The following is a 19,090-nucleotide window of genomic DNA, read 5'->3' as shown; positions in this document are numbered from 1 at the left end:
GGGTGTAGCGAAATTGACTACAGGAAAAGGAGGACTGAGCACGCCCCCATTCTCATCAACGGGGCTGTAGTGGAGCAGGTTGAGAGCTTCAAGTTCCTTGGCGTCCACATCACCAACAAACTAACATGGTCTAAGCACACCAAGACAGTCGTGAAGAGGGCACAATAAAACCTATTCCCCCTCAGGAGACTGAAAATATTTGGCATGGATCCTCAAAAGGTTTTACAGCTGCATCATCGAGAGCATCCTGACGGGTTGCATCACTGCCTGGTATGGCAACTGCTCGGGCTCCGACCGCAAGGCATTACAGAGGGTATTGCGTAAGGCCCAGTACATAACCGGGGCCAAGCTTCCTGCCATCTGTGTCAGAGGAAGGCCCTAAAAATGGTCAAAGACTCCAGCCACCCTAGTCATTGACTGTTCTCTCTGCTACCGCATGGCAAGCTGTACCAGAGTGCCAAGTCTAAGTTCAAGAGGCGTATAAAACAGCTTCTACCCCCAAGCCATAAGACTCCTGAACATCTAATCAAATAGCTACCCAGACTATTTGCATTTCCCCCTCTTCTTCTACGCTGCTGCTATTCTCTGCTTTTATCTATGTATAGTCACTTTAATAATTCCACCTACATGATATTATATTATCATATTATCTCAACTACCTCGACACCGGTGTGCCCGCACATTGACTCTGTACTGGTACCCACTGGCACGCTCTGACCTTAGAGATCCTTTATTCTCTATTTTGGTTAGGTCGGGTGTGACTAGGGTGGGCATTCTAGTTTCTTTATTTCTAGGTTGGCTTGGTATGGTTCCCAATCAGAGGCAGCTGTCTATTGTTGGTCTCTGATTGGGGATCACATTGAGGCAGTTTTTTCCCACCTGTTTGTTGTGGGATCTTGTTTGTGTATTGTTGCCTTGAGCAATGCATAGCTTCACATTCGTTTTGTTCTTTATAGTTTTTTGCTTGTTCACGTAATGAAGATGATGAACAACCCAAACCACGCTGCATTTTGGTCCGATTCTTACAACAACGTTCGTGACACCCGCTGTATATAGCCCCGCTATTGTTATTTACTGCTGCTCTTTAATTATTTGTTATTCTTCTGTCTTACTTAATTTTATTTTTTTGGGGGGGGGTATTTTCTTAAAACTGCATTGTTGGTTAAGGGCTTGTAAGTAAGCATTTCACTGTAAGGTGTACCTGTTGTATTCGGCGCATGTGACAAATAAAATTTGATTTGATTTGAATATCTAACAAGTAATATCTAACAAATTACACAACATAGACTCATAGACACACAAATCTACGTATGAATGAATTAAGACTATATACATATGGATGAGCGATGTCAGAGCGGAACGGACTAAGATACCGTAGAATAGTATAGAAAACAGTATATACTGTACATATAAGATGAGTAATGCAAGATATGTAAACATTATTAAAGTGGCTAGTGTTTCATTCCTTAAAGTGGCCAGTGATTTCTAGTTTATGCCTATAGGTAGCAGCCTCTGTGCTAGTGATGGCTGTTTAACATACTGCCTTGAGATAGAAGCTGTTTTTCAGTCTCTCAGTCCCAGCTTTGATGCACCTGTACTGACCTCGCCTTCTGGATGGTAAGCGGGCTGGGTGGTTGATGTCCTTGATGATCTGTTTGGCCTTCCTGTGACATCAGGTGCTGTAGGTGTCCTGGAGGGCAGGTAGTTTTCCCCCTGTAATGCATTGGGCAGCCTGCACCACCCTCTGGAGAGCCTTGCGGTTGCGGGTGGTGCAGTTGCCGTACCAGGCGGTGATACAGCCCAACAGGATGCTTTCAATTGTGCATCTGTAAAACTTTGGGAGGGTTTTAGGTACCAAGCCAAGTTTCTTTAGCCTCCTGAGGTTAAAGAGGCTCTGTTGCACCTTCTGCACCACACTGTCTATGTGGGTGGTCAATTTCAGTTTGTTAGTGATGTGTACGCCAAGGAACTTGAAGCTTTCCACCTTCTCCACTGCAGTCCCATCGATGTAGATAGGGGGGTGCACCCTCTGCTGTTTCCGAAGTCCACAATCATCTCCTTTGTTTCGTTGATGTTATGTGAGAGGTTGTTTTCCAGACACCACACTCCCAGAGCTCTCCCTGTAGGCTGTCTTGTCATCGTTGGTAATCAAGCTTACTACTGTTGTGTCATCTGCAAACTAATGATGGTGTTGAAGTCGTGCCTGGCCGTGCAGTCATGAGTGAACAGGGAGTACAGGAGGGGGCTGACCACGCACCCCTGAGGGGCCCCCGTGTTGAGGATCAGCGTTGCGGATGTGTTGTTACCTACCCTTACCACTTGGGGGAGGCCAGGATCCAGTTTCAGAGGGAGGTGTTTAGTCCCAGGGTCCTTAGTTTAGTGATGAGCTTTGAGGGCACTATGGTGTTGAATGCTGAGCTGTAGACAATGAATAGCATTCTCACATAGGTGTTCCTTTTGTCCAGGTGTGAAAGGGTAGTGTGGAGTGCAATAGAGATTACATCCTCTGTGGATCTTTTGGTGTGGTATGCAAATTGTAGTTGGTCTAGGGTTTCTGGGATAATGGTGTTGATGTGAGCCATGACCAGCCTTTCAAAGCATTTCATGGCTACAGACATGAGTGCCATGAGTCGGTAATCATTTAGGCAGGTCACCTTAGTGTTCTTGGGCACAGGGACTAAGGTGGTCTGCTTGAAACATGTTGGTATTACAGACTCAGACAGGGATTGGTTGAAAATGTCTGTCAAGACACTTGCCAGTTGGTCAGCGCATGCTCGGAGTACACATCCTGGTAATCCATCTGGCCCTACGACCTTGTGAATGTTGACCTGTTTAAAGGTCTTACTCACATCGGCTGCAGAGAACGTGATCACACAGTCGTCCAGAATAGCTGATGCTCTCATGCATGTTTCAGTATTACTTGCCTCGAAGCGAGCATAGAAGTTATTAAGATCGTCTGGTAGGCTTGTGTCACTGGGCAGCTCTTGGCTGTGTCCGTTTGTAGTCTGTAATAGTTTGCAAGTTTTGCCACATCTGACGAGCGTCGGAGCCGGTGTAGTACGATTCGATCTTAGTCCTGTATTGAGATTTGACTGTTTGATGGTTCGTCGGAGGGCATAGCGGGATTTATTTTAAGCTTCCGGGTTAGAGTCCCGCTCCTTGAAAGTGGCAGCTCTACCCTAGCTCAGTGCAAATGTTGCCTGTAATCCATGGCTTCTGGTTGGGGTATGTATATAGCCTGTACTTTGCCCATAGAAACAGTCTGAGTACTGATTATAAAAAACATAATTGTATTATTGGCCTTTTTGAATGCCTAGAAATCAATAATAAAGGTTATCCATTTGTTGTTAGAAATACATCATAAGATGTAGGCTGTGTCTTCTTATATACGATCCAGTTAACTAGCCAATGCATCAACATTCTCTATTATCTCAGCAAATTCTCTTCACAGTTAAATATTTGTATCAGGTTCGCTCTCCCCTTGTCTCCCTTCATCACCCCCTCCTTCTTTCTTCCTCTTTCCCCCTCTGTTGGTTTCTCTCACTTTCCATTTGACAAAGGCCCAATGCTTTGTCTGTTGTCTGTCTGGATATTCTGAAGTCATGCAGTGGATTGTAGACGCCCATCATCGTATCCAAAACATGATGGATTATACCCCGTGAAGCTGTAGTCCAATCCATCATTCATGTACTTTCGAGGTATTGAATTGACATGAAAATGTTGGTCTTCGCCGAGGGTTATCTCTCAACTCATGCCTAAACTTTCGAAACCTGTCGTTATTCCATGAAGTAGTAGCCTGCCTGTTGAATGAGATTTGAAACAAAGTCGAAAATAGCTCTTATTTCATTATTGCTCTATTCTCAAAATACAGGAAGAGCGAGTCCTTGCATTCCGATTATGTGCTAGCACATGATTTGGAAAAGTACACCCTCTTCAGCATACGGATACCGTGCCTGTGGCACCATCCAGCAGCAGCATCCCAAGCACTTTCCGGGATACTGTGCCTGTGGCACCATCCAGCAGCAGCATTCCAAGCACTTTCCGGGATACTGTTCCGGTGGCACCATCCAGCAGCAGCAACCCAAGCAGTTACCGGAATTCTACCAATGGCACATGTTGTCCAAAACCGCTCACCAACAAAATCCGTGCTTATTTCCGCAGCCGAAGGGCAGCTTGTAATCATGCCCACGATGCGATAAAGAGACCAACCATTTATGCAAAACCATAATATGGATTGTATCCAGGAGGACTACATTGATCGTCATTTGAAATCCACTGGGTTGCAGATGATTCCGAGTGCGCAGAACATTGCTCCTCTCTGTCGGACCTCTTTCCCTGGATACAAGGTAAATCTGTAAATCAATTTCATGATGTGAGAAAAGGTCTTGCTTCGCCTGATTTATAGTTTATTTTTATTGTTAGGAATAATACATACACAAACGGTGTGTGTGTTCACTAACGTCTATGGTTTGGGGTACAAAATCTAAATTTGTCTAAAATTATTCATCTCTCAACAGCTACGGGACAGAGAAGAGGCAGACAGACAGAGTTTCTATTCAACCTTACTTGACTCACCGATAAATAGATTAAAATCTGGTTTCAAAACAGACTCATAAAATAGAAAAGGGAGAACAAGAAGGACACATTTCCAGTAAATATGCTGGATCAGAATGAAATCGAGAAACAGAGCAAATAAACTGACAATAAGATTCAGACGTCAGATGAGGAGGGTAAAGGATAAGACTAGATCTAGACTTGGTGATGGGAGGCCACACAGAGGCCACAACAGTGAAATGTATTGTGTTTATTGATAATTCATTGTCAAGTTGAACTTGACAAGACGTGCACAACTAGCTTTTACGCACCATTTTACGCGTCATTCTAATTAGAGGTTTGCGCAAAAGGTTTAAGGTGTGAATCCCCTCTGCAGAAAAGTCTGAACAGGAATTTATGTTGTTAGAATGTATAATTTTGTAACTTAGTGCAGTATGGTCGCACAACTGCCACATTTTTTGGCGCTAATAATAATGATTATTCGTTAGATTGAACTGAATCATAACTTGAGATGTCCGTAAACAACTTTGCGCAAATCGAGTCCCTGTCATTTTAAATGGCAGTTTGTTGTCTGTTGTCTTGTCAGGCCTGAGCTGTGGTGGCTATACTGGATGTACACTGTCAATAAAATGTCACCTTTTAAAATGTAAGACTCACTTTATTGTGAAACATAGTAGGCCTACTTAAAAAGTGTAATTTTGGGGATCTTTGGTATATGGTATTCCCTCAAGAGTTGGTTCCGCGGAGAGGAAAAGGGGTATAAACGTTTACAACCAATATAACATCTTGCAGGTCTGTATCCGGTTTCCTCAGTGTTATATCAATATTTTGAGTATAGGCTAGCCTATACAGTTTGGCACTATCATCTCAAATGCAAAAGACATAAAGGCAATATAGAAAATATATTTTTAGAAGAGTATGTCGGGTAACTGATGCATTTATGCTAATTTGGCAATTTTATATTCATTGGCCTAGTGTAAAAAGTGTCTACTGAAGGTTCATGTAAAAAGTCTGAAAGTGTGGATTAATTAGGGAGTTAATGCCAGGAAAGAGGGACACGCACACTATTTAAATTCATTTTATCCACATTCATGACCCAACAAAGCCCACAGATGTGCAGTTAATGAAAACTGTAATGTATTGAAATGCTTTCTGTTAGTTTAATTATTGTTGCTAGATTGTTAGCATGTTTCATTTCAAACTGCACTATTAGACAACATCAAATTCAAAAGATCAGAAGATAGCCTACATAATATACATCATATTTAAGAATTTCCTAGAAAATAATGATAGAAAACGAATTTTCATTTATAATCGTGGATGTTAATTGGGTTATTTCGATAAAAATAAATACTTACCTTTACGATAATTGAACTAAATAACTGTTTTCGGTTTGGGTACCCCGTTTTCGGGAGATTAGGCCGAATTCTCTCTGTGCAACCTTTTGCAGATGGATTAGATGGCATGGGGGGGGGGGGGGGGGGGGGTTATGGTTTTATTGCATCTATAAATGTCGGAAATCCTTTTTGTCAACGAAATGAAATTGAACAGGGCACCATGCAAACAGTTGCTGGGGATAGGCCTAGCCTAGTTAAATAAAGGTTAAATAAAAATAATTTAAAAAAGAGAAATGTTCCATTCATTTGATATTTACTTTTAACTTCATATGCCTTATGTTTTCATACAGGGATATATTTGGTATATATCTCTATCTTAACACACAACTATTTTATATGTGAGCAAAATCTAAAAATCTAACGGAGGGAAATATAACACATTTTGCTTGCATTTGCTTGAAAATGTGTGCTAACGCTATAAAAGTAGGCATACCTAAGGGAGTCATAAAGACTGCACGGTTGATTATGTTGATATATAGTTTAACTAAATTAATAACTAAATGTAGGCTAATGCAAATGTAGACTAGGCCTAGCCAACTATTATTAGCCGCTTACATGAGCTACCTATAAGCTTTTAAACCTTTTATCAATCCCTTAAGTAAACGTATAATAGGCTACTTACCCTATAATAGAATGTAAATAGTTATCAAACATGTTATAGCCTATACGCTATAGTGTGGAACTACAATTGGTAAAACGTTTCCATATTTTTGCCTTTTGAATTGAATTGATAAGGCATGATCATCAAATTCTCTAAATATGATGCCAACCTGAAACATTATAGGTCTAGCCATTTCGCTTTAAAGACAATTTACCTTCCAAAAATTGCTTAAGATGCATACCCGTCTTTGAAAGATAAAGATGGCGATGAAGAAAAAAATGCCTTCTACTGAAAAATGCTATAAATTTGAGTCTCTTTATGAAAATGTATAACTTTGTGATGGAATTTTACGACTGCCTGGGTTCTGGGATTGGCTGAGGTTGGTCATGTGGACTCTGGACAGGGAACTTTTTCCCCCATGAGGTTATATTGCAGCTGTCTGTTTTCTACGGCTCATTCAGTAACACCTTCGTTTTCTGGCTCTTTGTCTTAGCTGTGGTTTAATTGTGTCAAAGAAATGTGTCCAGTAACTGTGCAGCTCCACCAACTGAGAGATGGAGTCAATGAGGAATCTCTCATCCAATGCTAGCCTATGCTAATGTGGCCATCTCTGAATTGTACCGTCAAAGAAGACTCAATATACGCCAGGACAATGGAATATTTATTTTATTTTCAACAGAGGGACTCCTTTAGTTATTGTTATTTACCGTATGCGTTATACCAAAGGAACAACAATTGGATATCTAAACAGAACCAAGATAATCGCATCCGGAATACCCACAAGTGAAATGATGGATTATAAACAAAGGTAGGTCGTCAAGTCGCAGTAATTTCTTATACCACCAAAATCATACTAGAGTAGGCCATTAGAGGTTAAAATTGGATTCGATAAAAATCAGTTACACAAACATTGGTAGCCCTCAAAATGGCTACGGTGTCTTAAAGTATAGCATTGTTTCCATTTGCAAGACCTGGTTGCTATACTGATAATGTGTTAGTGGCAAAATGGCAGCAGCATCTTTGGCGGGTGAGGAAGGTTTCAGATAAATAGGTAGGCCTATATGATACCTCTTGGAATCTGCCACAAGTATTCTGCGTTTCGACCGGCAGTCCAATTCATATTAATTCATGCCGCGTTCATATGCTATTCGGAACTAGGAAACTGAAATGTCTGCATTAATTCCGCTTTATGCTGAATTTTCTTCACCTCGTCTCATTTGTTGCTCTTTGACGCCATCTAGGGGCGATAATAGGCCTACATTTGGTGGCGGTGGCACCTCCAAAAAGGCTTCTTTCCCAAAGAAATCCATATTACTTTTGAGTTAAGGGTGTATTCGTTCTCAATTACTTTATTTGCATGATTTACCAAGGTCAATAAATGCATTCAGTAACACACAGACATATACACTCAATTGACATATTGGCACATAATTATTGATTTTTTTATTTCGTTTTTTATTTTAAAATTAAACAAAAGCAAACTGATATGCATTTTGCACAGAAGCTATTGAAGTTGAATAACTGACATTCTGCATACAGCGAAGTCGTAGGATACTAAGCTAAAATGTTTGATTAGTTGTTGAAACAAATGCCTAATGCTGTTGAAGGAAAATTGAATGAGTACACATATAAACTATTAACTTGGCTCAGCAAAGGCGTGCATGACGTTGATTTTAGAAATGACTTTGCATTTGGCTACTTGTGATAGATAATACGAAATTATTTTGAATTAGAAATTTGTGTTGACATGTAATTTTCAACAAGGAAAATATAATTTATTGGAAAAAGGAAATGCGTCATGTTGTAAAGAAAGTTGCTTTGTTTATTTACTTTTTAATTTATTGACCGTTTTAGTCATCCAGAAAATAACGATAATAGCATAATAATGATACATATTCAATTAAATAATAAAAGCCTACTGATAATATACTTGGTTTTGATCCGTTGGAAAATAATTTTGCCTCTGTGTGAGCATCTGTGCGTTGATTTGTCCGTGTAGACGTCTTGATCGTGTTTTAGTCTTTATCCGCCAAGTATGGGAATGCCTAGAAAGCATAACGAACACGTTAACTTATGGAATGAATGATGAAACATAAATGTTATCCAACAGTTTAAAACAGCTGCATAAAAGTAGAGATTCATTTAGCTGCAACAATGTAATCCCACTGGGCACACATACACTGGTTGAATCAAGCGTTGTTTCCACGTGTATTCAATGAAATTACGTTGAACCAATGTAGACTAGACGTTGAATTGACGTCTGTGCCCAGTTGGATATGGCCACTTTTCATTGTGCAACTAGCCTGCTTCTTAGTAATCAGTCATTTACATTTGTGGGTAATTGAAAGTGACAACCAGAGAACAACAGCATTATTCGTCTCAAGTAGGACTACAATTGATTTTTTTTGGTGCTGCCAGCATTATACTATTTATTTATATAATTTGTTTGGATCGAAATTAAGAACGAAAACGAAATACTTCAATTTTGAATAATCGAGGTAGCTCATTTGATATTTGCCTGGGCGCTAAGTTTCCAGTCACTGGTGACCCCTGTACGCAACACGAGCCTCCCAGGAGGGCAATATTGCAACCGCAGACGTTCGCTATTGGCCAGACGCTGATCAGATGGTACAGTTCCCTTCTGCCCTATTCAGTGGCATCACGCAAGCCCCCTTCAGCTAGAACCAAATCTCCGATAAACTAATGGCAAAACCACTTGGACTATAAAACATTACAAATCATATTCCTCGGAGCATACCGTTGTTCATCCAATGAGTTCCTATTTTGTCAACTCGACTTTTCCTGTTTCTCTGCCGGGAGGACAGGAGTCTCTCCTGGGTCAGATACCATTATATTCCTCCGGATATACTGACCCTTTAAGACACTTTTCTAACGCTACATATGGAGCTGCCAATATGCAAGAGAAGGCTTACCCAACCTCATATTACCAGCAAACCTCTGGTGTCTACGGTCGCCCCAGCACCAGCGCTCCCTGCGACTACCCAGCTGGAACTTTTTACAAGGACAGTGACCGTTCGTGCGCTTTCGCAAGTCGAGAGGAGCAGCCGCTCGTAGTAACTCAGGATCAGCGCAGGTCAGAGTGCCTCGAGCAAAATGTAAACATAACCACTGCTGTGGACGACAAGTCTTCTTCTCTGCTTTATCCGTGGATGCAAAGGATGAATTCTTGCACCGCTGGTGAGTGAAACTTTTTTATTTGTAAAAATTGTTTTAAGCTTCTGACCTGTTTACAATCAGCATGTTGCCTATTAATCATGTGACTACTGTAACAGCGTTGCCTGTCCACAATATGCATTCAGATTTTAGTCCATAAAAGTAACTCTTTCTTATGCAATTAAGACGGGGGGAAATCATTTCAATTTTGAAAAGAGGAATAATTCTACAAGACATTGTGTGAACACATGCATGATGTATTGGATTCAATAGCCTAGGACGTGATTCACGTGAAAAATATCTTAACAGATAGATAAACTCGTTTTGTATAGGAAACCAAATGTTGCTAAGCTATGTCAAAATACAGTAGTCTATCATGTGAATCAAAAATCATTACTATAGGCTAATGGAGGCAAATTTAATACATCCAATAATAATAGTAGTCTATGATAATAGTTATTAATATGGATTATAACAGTATACCTTATAAAAGTGATAATAGTGTAAAGGTTATAATCAATATTTTAGCCTGTCTATCCCTTTGTTTCTTACATAATGGCTGACTTTTATTAGTTTTTCTTTTTTTGCAGGGACCTTTGGCAGCAGTGGGCGCAGGGGCCGTCAGACCTATACTCGATACCAGACTCTTGAGCTCGAGAAAGAATTTCATTTCAATAGGTATTTGACCAGGCGTCGTCGAATCGAGATTTCGCATGCTCTATGTCTCACTGAACGCCAGATAAAGATTTGGTTCCAGAATCGCAGAATGAAGTGGAAAAAGGAGAACAAAGTTATGAATCCTTCGAAACCCAGCGACGAAGAAGAGGAAAATAAGACAGATTAAAAGACACTGAATAAATAAGCTTCACAAGCCATAACTGTTGTAACATGAATTGATAGTTGTTGAATTTTTGTTGTTGTTTGTTGTTTGAAATTTTCAAATAGCTGCATAGGCCTACACATTTTTGTGAAATATGTCAATAGGCCTAGACTAATATATTTGCACGATTAAATAGCGTATGTAGGTTAGAAACAGGTTAAAATCAACTGTAGGCTAGCCTATTCTTATTTGATCGTATTTGTGTTTTTAGTTTTGTAAATCTATTTGCTTGCTCGCACATAATTGCAGGGGCACCATTTTTTGCAGGGGTGTTGATGTGCAACAACAGGCCTAGTCAAAATGACACGATAATTGTTGAGAACAAGTTCTCATTTGCAACCGCGACCTGGCCAAGATAAAGCATAGCAGTGTGAACAGACAACACAGAGTTACACATGGAGTAAACAATTAACAAGTCAATAACACAGTAGTAAAAAAAGAGAGTCTATATACATTGTGTGCAAAAGGCATGAGGAGGTAGGCGAATAATTAAAATTTTGTGAGTGATAAATTATCAGATGGTCATGTACAGGTAGAGATATTGGTGTGCAAAAAAGCAGAAAAGTAAATAAATACAAACAGTATGGGGATGAGGTAGGTGAAATTGGGTGGGCTATTTACCGATCGACTATGTACAGCTTCAGCGATCGGTTAGCTGCTCAGATAGCAATAGTTTGCTTCAAAAATGTCCTTAATATCGATACAAAGAGAGAGGCTTTGTAATAGCCCAGTGTGTGTTGTATATTGTTCGTTTTGGGCTTTTACATCGCTTTGTCATGTTCAACTGAATAATGTTTTGACGTTATTTATTGTGCACTTGCACATCTGGATGTCATGTGTGATGTAAGCAATGTTTTGACAAGTTATTTATTGTGCACATGCACATCTGGATGTCATGTGTGATGTAAGCAATGTTTTGCCATCTTTTATAAATACAAATAAACATTGTTTAGTTGTGTGAATATTTAATAGAACGTTTGATTGTTTTATTGATGTACAGGCTGGTTTCATAAGTATTGTATTATTATTATTTCCTGTAAATATTGACATAGTTGAGCAAGCCCAACCTTTAGTCTCTCTCTCTTTAATGATCAACATGCTAATGTATTACTATAATATATTACTGGGATACATGTCTGAGATACCTGTTGGTAAAATAGTTTAGCTTACTTTTATGTCCGAGAATGTTCTAATAAATTAAGAATGAAAAAAATCCTGCATAGCGTCCTCACTGACAGTTATCTCCACTGCCAGTAGATGACGCTGTCTGCCTACTTGGATTTTAGGGCGCAATGGGGAGGCACCATTGAGTTGAGCATAACGACCATCATTTCGTCATCATTTGTAACCATAGAGCATGAATTACCTCTTGAAGTCATCAGTGAGAATTTACGACTGGTCAACAAAGGCACGTGATTCCCGAGCGCTCTCCCATATTTGGCCGCATACCTGGCAAAGTTCAGTAGGCTTCATTGCTATAATTCATGATTACATCATAAATCGTGAAGCAGAGGATTATAGCGACAAAGATCTACAAATCGAGTCTTTAAAAACAACCAAATGAGCTCTTACTTTGTTAACTCGTTTTCAGGGCGCTATCCGAATGGCTCCGACTATCAGTTATTAAATTATGGGACTAACGGCGCTGTGAACGGTACGTTTAGGGATTCTGGCACCATGAACTCCGGGTCTTTCGGCTGCAACTACAATGGCATGGACCTAACCGTAAATCGCACCAACACTGGTAGCCACTTCGGGGCTGTTGGGGATGATACCCGTGGTTTCCCGTCCACGGGCACGGACGCCCGGTACAGACAGCCGACCTGCTCGCTCTCGTCTCCACATCCACACCCCCTGCCTTGCGGCACCCCCGAGTCTTTGGAAATAAAAAGCCCCTCTCCTCCATCTGACCGGACCACGACCTCGGGCGGCAATAATAATCTCAACAAAGGCAACAACAGTCATTTCACAGAGATAGAGGATACCGCCGTTGTCTCTGAGTCCGAGGAAGGTGCACACACAAGCAGCACGGCTGCCCGGGCGCAACAACCACAACAGGAGTCCAACGCAACCTCCACGACGGCAAACGATTGCCAAACGCCACAAATATTCCCTTGGATGCGGAAACTGCACATTAACCATGGTACATCTTCTACTGTGTTTTGTGGTGGTCTTGCTTTGGAGTCGATTGCATGCTTGCTGTTGTGTTTTGCTATAATCTAAATTTGTAGCATCATAAATCTGTCAAGTGTTGCATGAACTCGGTAAGGTCACTAAGGATGGTATATGGCAACGGATGGGGTAGCATTTTAATGATCATTGTTTTTTGACGGGGTCCAGTGCAAGACAACACATAATAATTGGTAACCTATGCAGGAAATTTGAATTGAAAACAGTATGAATTCAGAAAATTACTGTTCGAATATTGAATTTAAATGTTGGACAATTGGTGGGTATTTATATTTATGGCTGGAAGCATGTTCTATTTCTGGTTCTGTGCATGGCACGCGCCCGCTTGCAGCCTATTCCACACCTATATCTGCTCCATATTTCGTCTATTCTGTTGACTAAACATGTTTATTCTTGTAATGTTTTAAATTATATTTCCCCTATGTGTTGTCCACTTCTAAATTTGATTTTCCATACAATTTAGAAATGGCTGGACCTGATGGGAAAAGGGCCCGAACAGCGTACACCCGCTACCAGACGCTAGAACTGGAGAAAGAATTTCACTTCAATAGATACCTAACCCGGAGGAGGAGAATAGAGATAGCCCACACTTTGTGCCTCACGGAACGACAAATAAAAATATGGTTCCAGAATCGAAGGATGAAATGGAAGAAGGACAATAAACTGAAAAGTATGAGTCTGGTTACAGGAGGTAGCGCGTTCCATAACTGAGCTCGAACTGCAAGTGATGATAAGGGGGAATCCGGAGTGTAAAACTAAAGCGCAGCACCTTTCGGCATGTTGTGATTTTAGACGGAAAGATGTTCTGTGGTCTTAAACTGGCGTTTAGTTTTCCATTGTGTTATGGTAACCTGTAGAACTTATCTTTGGAAATAGGGGGGGGGAGAAAAAAAGACTAATTGTCGAAGGGTTTAAAGCCATGTGCTCTGTTTTATCTCTTGAAGGTTGTCATGTTTCACGTGAGCTCTTATATTGTCTAAACCGTCTAACAGGTGTAACGTGTACAGTAGACTATGTTTCCACACCATATGCTGCTCTTCATTGAATGTAAACCTGTAGATGATGGGATCATTCAAAGCGCTTTAGTGTACGTTTTAATGCTGTATTTATGCTTGATTATCGTGGCCAGAGCCTTAGGTTTTCAAGGAGGTTTAAAAATACAAGTATATATGTTATGTAGACTATACCAAATGCACAAATATATCAATTGTAATAGTTTAGAACTAAGTACTTATTATGTTGCATACTAATGTGAATGTAGGCTATTCAACATTTCAATGTGATCCATTAGTAGTGGACAAGGAGGGAGTGGTATTCTGTGGATTAGCCTGTAAGGCAACAGTGATGGTAAACATTTTGCCAATTAAGCTTTTTGTATTTGTATGTGAATCTATAGAGCTGGAAATAAAGTTTCTCTCCATCGCTTGATATATTTGAAGCAACGTATTGCAATTAATTCCCCTCTTCATTAAACATATTACAAAATAAGACATTAGCCCCACAAATGTTGAATGCAATATTGAACATATTCTATCGACACAAATATCTACAGCCTAACACTGGTGAACGTAAACCATTCATGGCATTTTGTACTACTTGTGTCAACAATTTAGACCTAGCCTACTTCACCTTGCCACGTTCAAACAAATTCTCTTCATATAAAACATTTTTCTATAGCTTTTGTGCTGTTTTAAATTAATATATTATATAATAACACATTAACAAAAGTAATTTCCATAGACGTTTCTATGCATACTATCGTTTTGAGATTACTTTTTGGGGCTAGATTCATACGTGGATTACATTTGAGTCAGGTTTGTTGTTGATTTAATGTGGCAAGTATTTGCATTGTTTTAGTCCAACCTATATTGCCACTTATAAAGTGCCCGACATCATTTCAAGTCTATTGGAGTCATTATTTTTGCAAGCTGGCCTTCTTTACCAGAAAAACAAACGTTGAGCCTTTTAAACTTACCCTCTAACGACTTTGAGTTGAGTTGCTCTTCTATTTGCTTGTATTTAGATATTCGTTTCCCCATCCAATGTCCCAAGATGTAGGCTGTTTTACAGGTGCATGGCTCGAAGTTAGTAAATGTCTCCGTACCATAGAACATATAACCCCTTTACTGACTTTGAAAGGTCACGTGGGGTCCATAAAGTTCGTTCTATGGTTTTGGGGAGTAGGCAATGTACTATATAATTCACATTCTTTAAGGAAAGTGACGGTTTAACTGCTGCGAGGGGATTAGAAAGGGTTGTGGACTGGATAGCACTAGTCTTGGGATTGAAAGTTCATATCAGAAATGCAGTGATAAAGTCAAATAAGTATTCCACTTTATAGGATTATAATAACAAATATTTATGTTATTCATGTTAGAATTAGCCTCAAAATACATTATATTAAGAATCCATGGATTATAATCGAATTATTGGCTACCTAAACGCCAGCAAATAAGAATGAATTAATTCATTTTGTGCTGCGTAAAACTAGAAAAACTGGGGCAAATGCTGTGGCTTTATGAACAGGGCACTAAGTAATTACATTTCTAGATTGACTTAATTGAACCTCGTGCAGTCAGTGTAGAGGTTCTGATATGAGAAGGAACATTAAAGTCAAATTTTGCTTTGATGGAAAGTCAATGTAGGCTTTACTATACTGCATATGGCTCAGACTGAATTCAGAAAATTCGGGAAAAATCTTGATGTGAAATTCAAGTCTGTATACAAAAACTGGACCGTCTTGATAAAAGCGTATGGCCATTTGGGGGGACCATTTGGTTATGTACTAGTATGTTGTTGTGGATAATTTATGAAGTTGTTTCTATTTAAAAGCGTATGGCCATTCAGGGGGACCATTTGGTTATGTACTAGTATGTTGTTGTGGATAATTTATGAAGTTGTTTCTATTTTATTCTAGATAGACAGGAACCTGAGGAGGGGTTTTGTGTCGATCTCCAAGATAAGCCGTTGAACGTGAGTCTAAGAGTGGATAGGTGAATCCACTGATAACTTTGGGGACCAGACCTCAGACGATTTGAACAAGTTATGCTGGATATATGAAGATCTAACAATATAAATGTTAGGCTTTATGATTCTATAAACGCATCACCCACTCATCCTGATTGTATAGGCTTGTGTATGCCAAGCTTGGAATTACGTACGACTTGTGTACTTGTAAACTATTTTACATTGTAATTAGGCCTACACGTTGTTATAGGTGCTTTCTCGCCTTTGCTTTATAATGCATCATGTATTTTCAAAGTTTGATATTTTTCCCATTGCGTACCTGACCAAATTGTATAAATTCAACCATGCAATCGCAGTTTTGCGTAGTGATATCCAATCAAATCTAGGCCAATATGAAAACACTGTTTTTGACATCTTTCGTAAAAATCTGTAATCTAATAATCGAAAATTCAACTAAATGCAATATTCCAGAAGATGGGACACTTTTTTTGCTTTAAATAATTAAGCAAGATTTTATTAAAAATAAAGATGCTAAAGCACACACACGCCAATGTTTTCCATTGGGTTGAAACAGTTCCACTATTCATAACTGTTAAATAGCCATTTAACCAGGGTAATGAGTATTGAATATTGATAGAGGTAATCTGTGCACGGATCTCATTAATAATTCATAGACCTGGGATCATAGAGAGGTCACTAGACGAGAGCCACAGTCCACAGATGCAAAGCCGAGGCTCTAACCTACAATACCAATAGGCCTGTTTCTCAGACACCATCCTCGAAATACATAGGCCTACACGAGTCTGAATCATTTTTTCATGTGTGCTTTTGGAAGCGTAAATCCTAGCCTATGGAATTGTACCTTGTGTATTCTGTATGGATTTATGCATACATAATTCATGTTTTGTGTTGAATTTCGTTTTAAAAAAAAATTCTAGGCCTACTTATTATTAAATAAAATACAATTGCATGGATATTATTTACACATGTATTAGTGTGTAGGCCGATTTTTTTTGTGTCAAGTTTCATATTGAAAACACATTGGGAGATCAACATATTATTTATTTATCTGAAAACATGTCTTGCAGAAAATGCAATCGAACACATATTTGTATATGCATGGATAGATGGCATAATAATCTTGCCTCACAAAGTGACCTCAAAGTCAATCTTAAAACATGCGATTTGAGCAGATAGGCCTATGCGTTTTCAGTGACGTGTTGTAACGCCACCTGCACACCAGCAGAGCGCGCTTCAGACCGGGCTCACTGTTATGGCTCGCAATCCATCTAGGGCTATGAACATTTTATAGCCTACAAATGGATCACATTTATGACGTTTAGATTACTCAAATGTTGTTTAAAAGTGTGTAAATTACGTGTAAAAATGTCTGATTATAAGACAATGGCCTATATTTCCAATGAGGGGCGATACAATTACATTTTCTCGAGTAACATGTAAAAACCTTCTGGATTAAAAATCATTCATTTTATTCGGAATTCTGTTTTAATGAATGCACGGTCTAGGCCTATACATACTGTTTTCTATTTAGTAAATCACTATACATTTCATTGCTGATCTCTTGGCCTGCATTATTCAATATCATCGAACAAATCAGAAATTGTTAATGTGTGAGGCCTTGAGGGAGGGGTGAAACGCAGGTCACAACGTCTAAACAAATATTAAAATGCCATGGGATTCGTGAGGCGCGCGGATCATCAAAGGCTTCATGTCAAAAAACGAGATTAATCAGAAATCTCTTGTGTCCACCTCTTAGGGGGCAGGATTTTCACGATGAAAGAGCACCAGTAGGCCAACTACATGCTTTTTGAATAGGAGAGACAAGTGGTGTTTGCACGGGAAGGCAGTACCAGTGGCCATATGATGTGATAAAGACCCATTTTCTGGTTGAAATCTTGATCACAACTAGATTAAAACGTATTTTTCATGACATTGTTTTGAAGTCATGAAAAATAGGCCTACATCTTATTTTCGTCGATATCTGGTCTGATTGAACTACTGACCAGTTATCTAAATGCTACTCAAATAGACACCAATCTATATGAACATGTGCATGTGTTTGTGGGCCATGCACGCTTTGGAGATAACCTAAGACACTAGAGCCATTACAATTATTACAATTGGAGTAATGTTCTTTTTCAGCAGGGTTTGCATGATTCAGTTTAAGCACAATTGGAAAACAACAGCTGGCAGAGCGCACCAACGCGGGTTAGGGTCTACTGCACCCAGTCAACACGCTGGACTCGGGTCTATTCCGTTTTAGACTCGACATGGACTTGGATTCAAGGGGCTTCATGCAGGCGAACTCTTCCCGAGTCCGGCAGAATCACATTACTCTGGTTTCCGGCTACTGGGTTCCAGCTACTCGGGCCGAGTAACACTACAATTTATCCTGCCCGATTAACTTTTTCAGGAGTTGGGACATTTTGTGTTTTTATTGGGCAGGTGTTGAAATACCAATTTTACAAAACATTTTTTAAATAGATTTCACCTCAAGTCATCGAATTTATCAAAACCAAAAACGTGTGACAGTCTCTGCGGTCCTATAGCTATCAGAGATGGTCCGTAATTTAGCGAATCTCCGATGCTATAAACGCTTTTGATTTTACTACAGTCTATATGGCAGTTTTTCGTCGTTGCAGTCCACCCAATTCAAAAGTGCACATTCACTTCCATAACATGTATCCAAGGCTACCAGCAAGAAAGGTAAACATGCACAACCATACAGGATACCCTCACAAAAATTCACTGCCGTTAAAATGCTGTAACACTGCAGTACAATTAAATAAAGATTGTTTAATTAATGCTACCTGGTAGCTTGCTGTGTGTGTTGGTTTCTAATGGTAATCTTTTGTCTGTCTTAGCTAATTGCACTACTAACTGTGCTGCACATTTTCTTCTGTTCCACTGAATGTAATTTTGATGTTCTATTATAACTAACTAAATTCGTTATCAGAATGTAACAAATAACACATAGGCCTATGCCATTTATTTAAATATCCTACTACAATCCACCAGGACAAAACCCCTTTTGTATCGCATTTATTTCCATCAATAATTAGTCAAAAATATTATTCACCTGAATTTGACACTGATAATATGATATATTTTCTCGTAATAAAGATTTTAAGCAACATAATGTGTATACTAATTTTACTTTAATTTCAGTAGCTAAATAAGGAGGTAGTCATATCTACGGATGTCCAGAGAGGACATTCCTTCGTTATGTCAAGATCACAACTTATTTATCTCATCATCACTACATAACAAAAGTTGTTTTGTGTAGATCACAAGATAATTTTCTCA

The 19,090-nt window shown here is 39.4% G+C and overlaps 2 protein-coding genes across 2 annotated transcripts; both read left to right on the top strand.

The window, feature by feature from the left end:
* The first annotated feature begins 9,040 nt into the window (after positions 1-9,040).
* LOC109870516 (homeobox protein Hox-B6b-like) lies at positions 9,041-10,996 on the top strand. Its single transcript, XM_020461042.2, has 2 exons — positions 9,041-9,750; positions 10,317-10,996. Exons 1-2 carry the CDS (start codon positions 9,324-9,326, stop codon positions 10,568-10,570), a joined length of 681 nt encoding a protein of 226 aa, XP_020316631.1. The 5' UTR covers positions 9,041-9,323; the 3' UTR covers positions 10,571-10,996.
* Positions 10,997-11,992: 996 nt separating this feature from the next.
* LOC109870515 (homeobox protein Hox-B5b-like) lies at positions 11,993-14,217 on the top strand. The gene is made up of 2 exons (XM_020461041.2): positions 11,993-12,749; positions 13,260-14,217. Exons 1-2 carry the CDS (start codon positions 12,167-12,169, stop codon positions 13,505-13,507), a joined length of 831 nt encoding a protein of 276 aa, XP_020316630.1. The 5' UTR covers positions 11,993-12,166; the 3' UTR covers positions 13,508-14,217.
* Positions 14,218-19,090: the final 4,873 nt, after the last annotated feature.

Source organism: Oncorhynchus kisutch, linkage group LG25 (genome assembly GCF_002021735.2).
Source record: "Oncorhynchus kisutch isolate 150728-3 linkage group LG25, Okis_V2, whole genome shotgun sequence".
Lineage (NCBI taxonomy): Eukaryota > Metazoa > Chordata > Actinopteri > Salmoniformes > Salmonidae > Oncorhynchus > Oncorhynchus kisutch.
The sequence above is the reverse complement of the archived record's forward strand: the minus strand, read 5'-3'. Positions and strand labels throughout refer to the sequence as shown.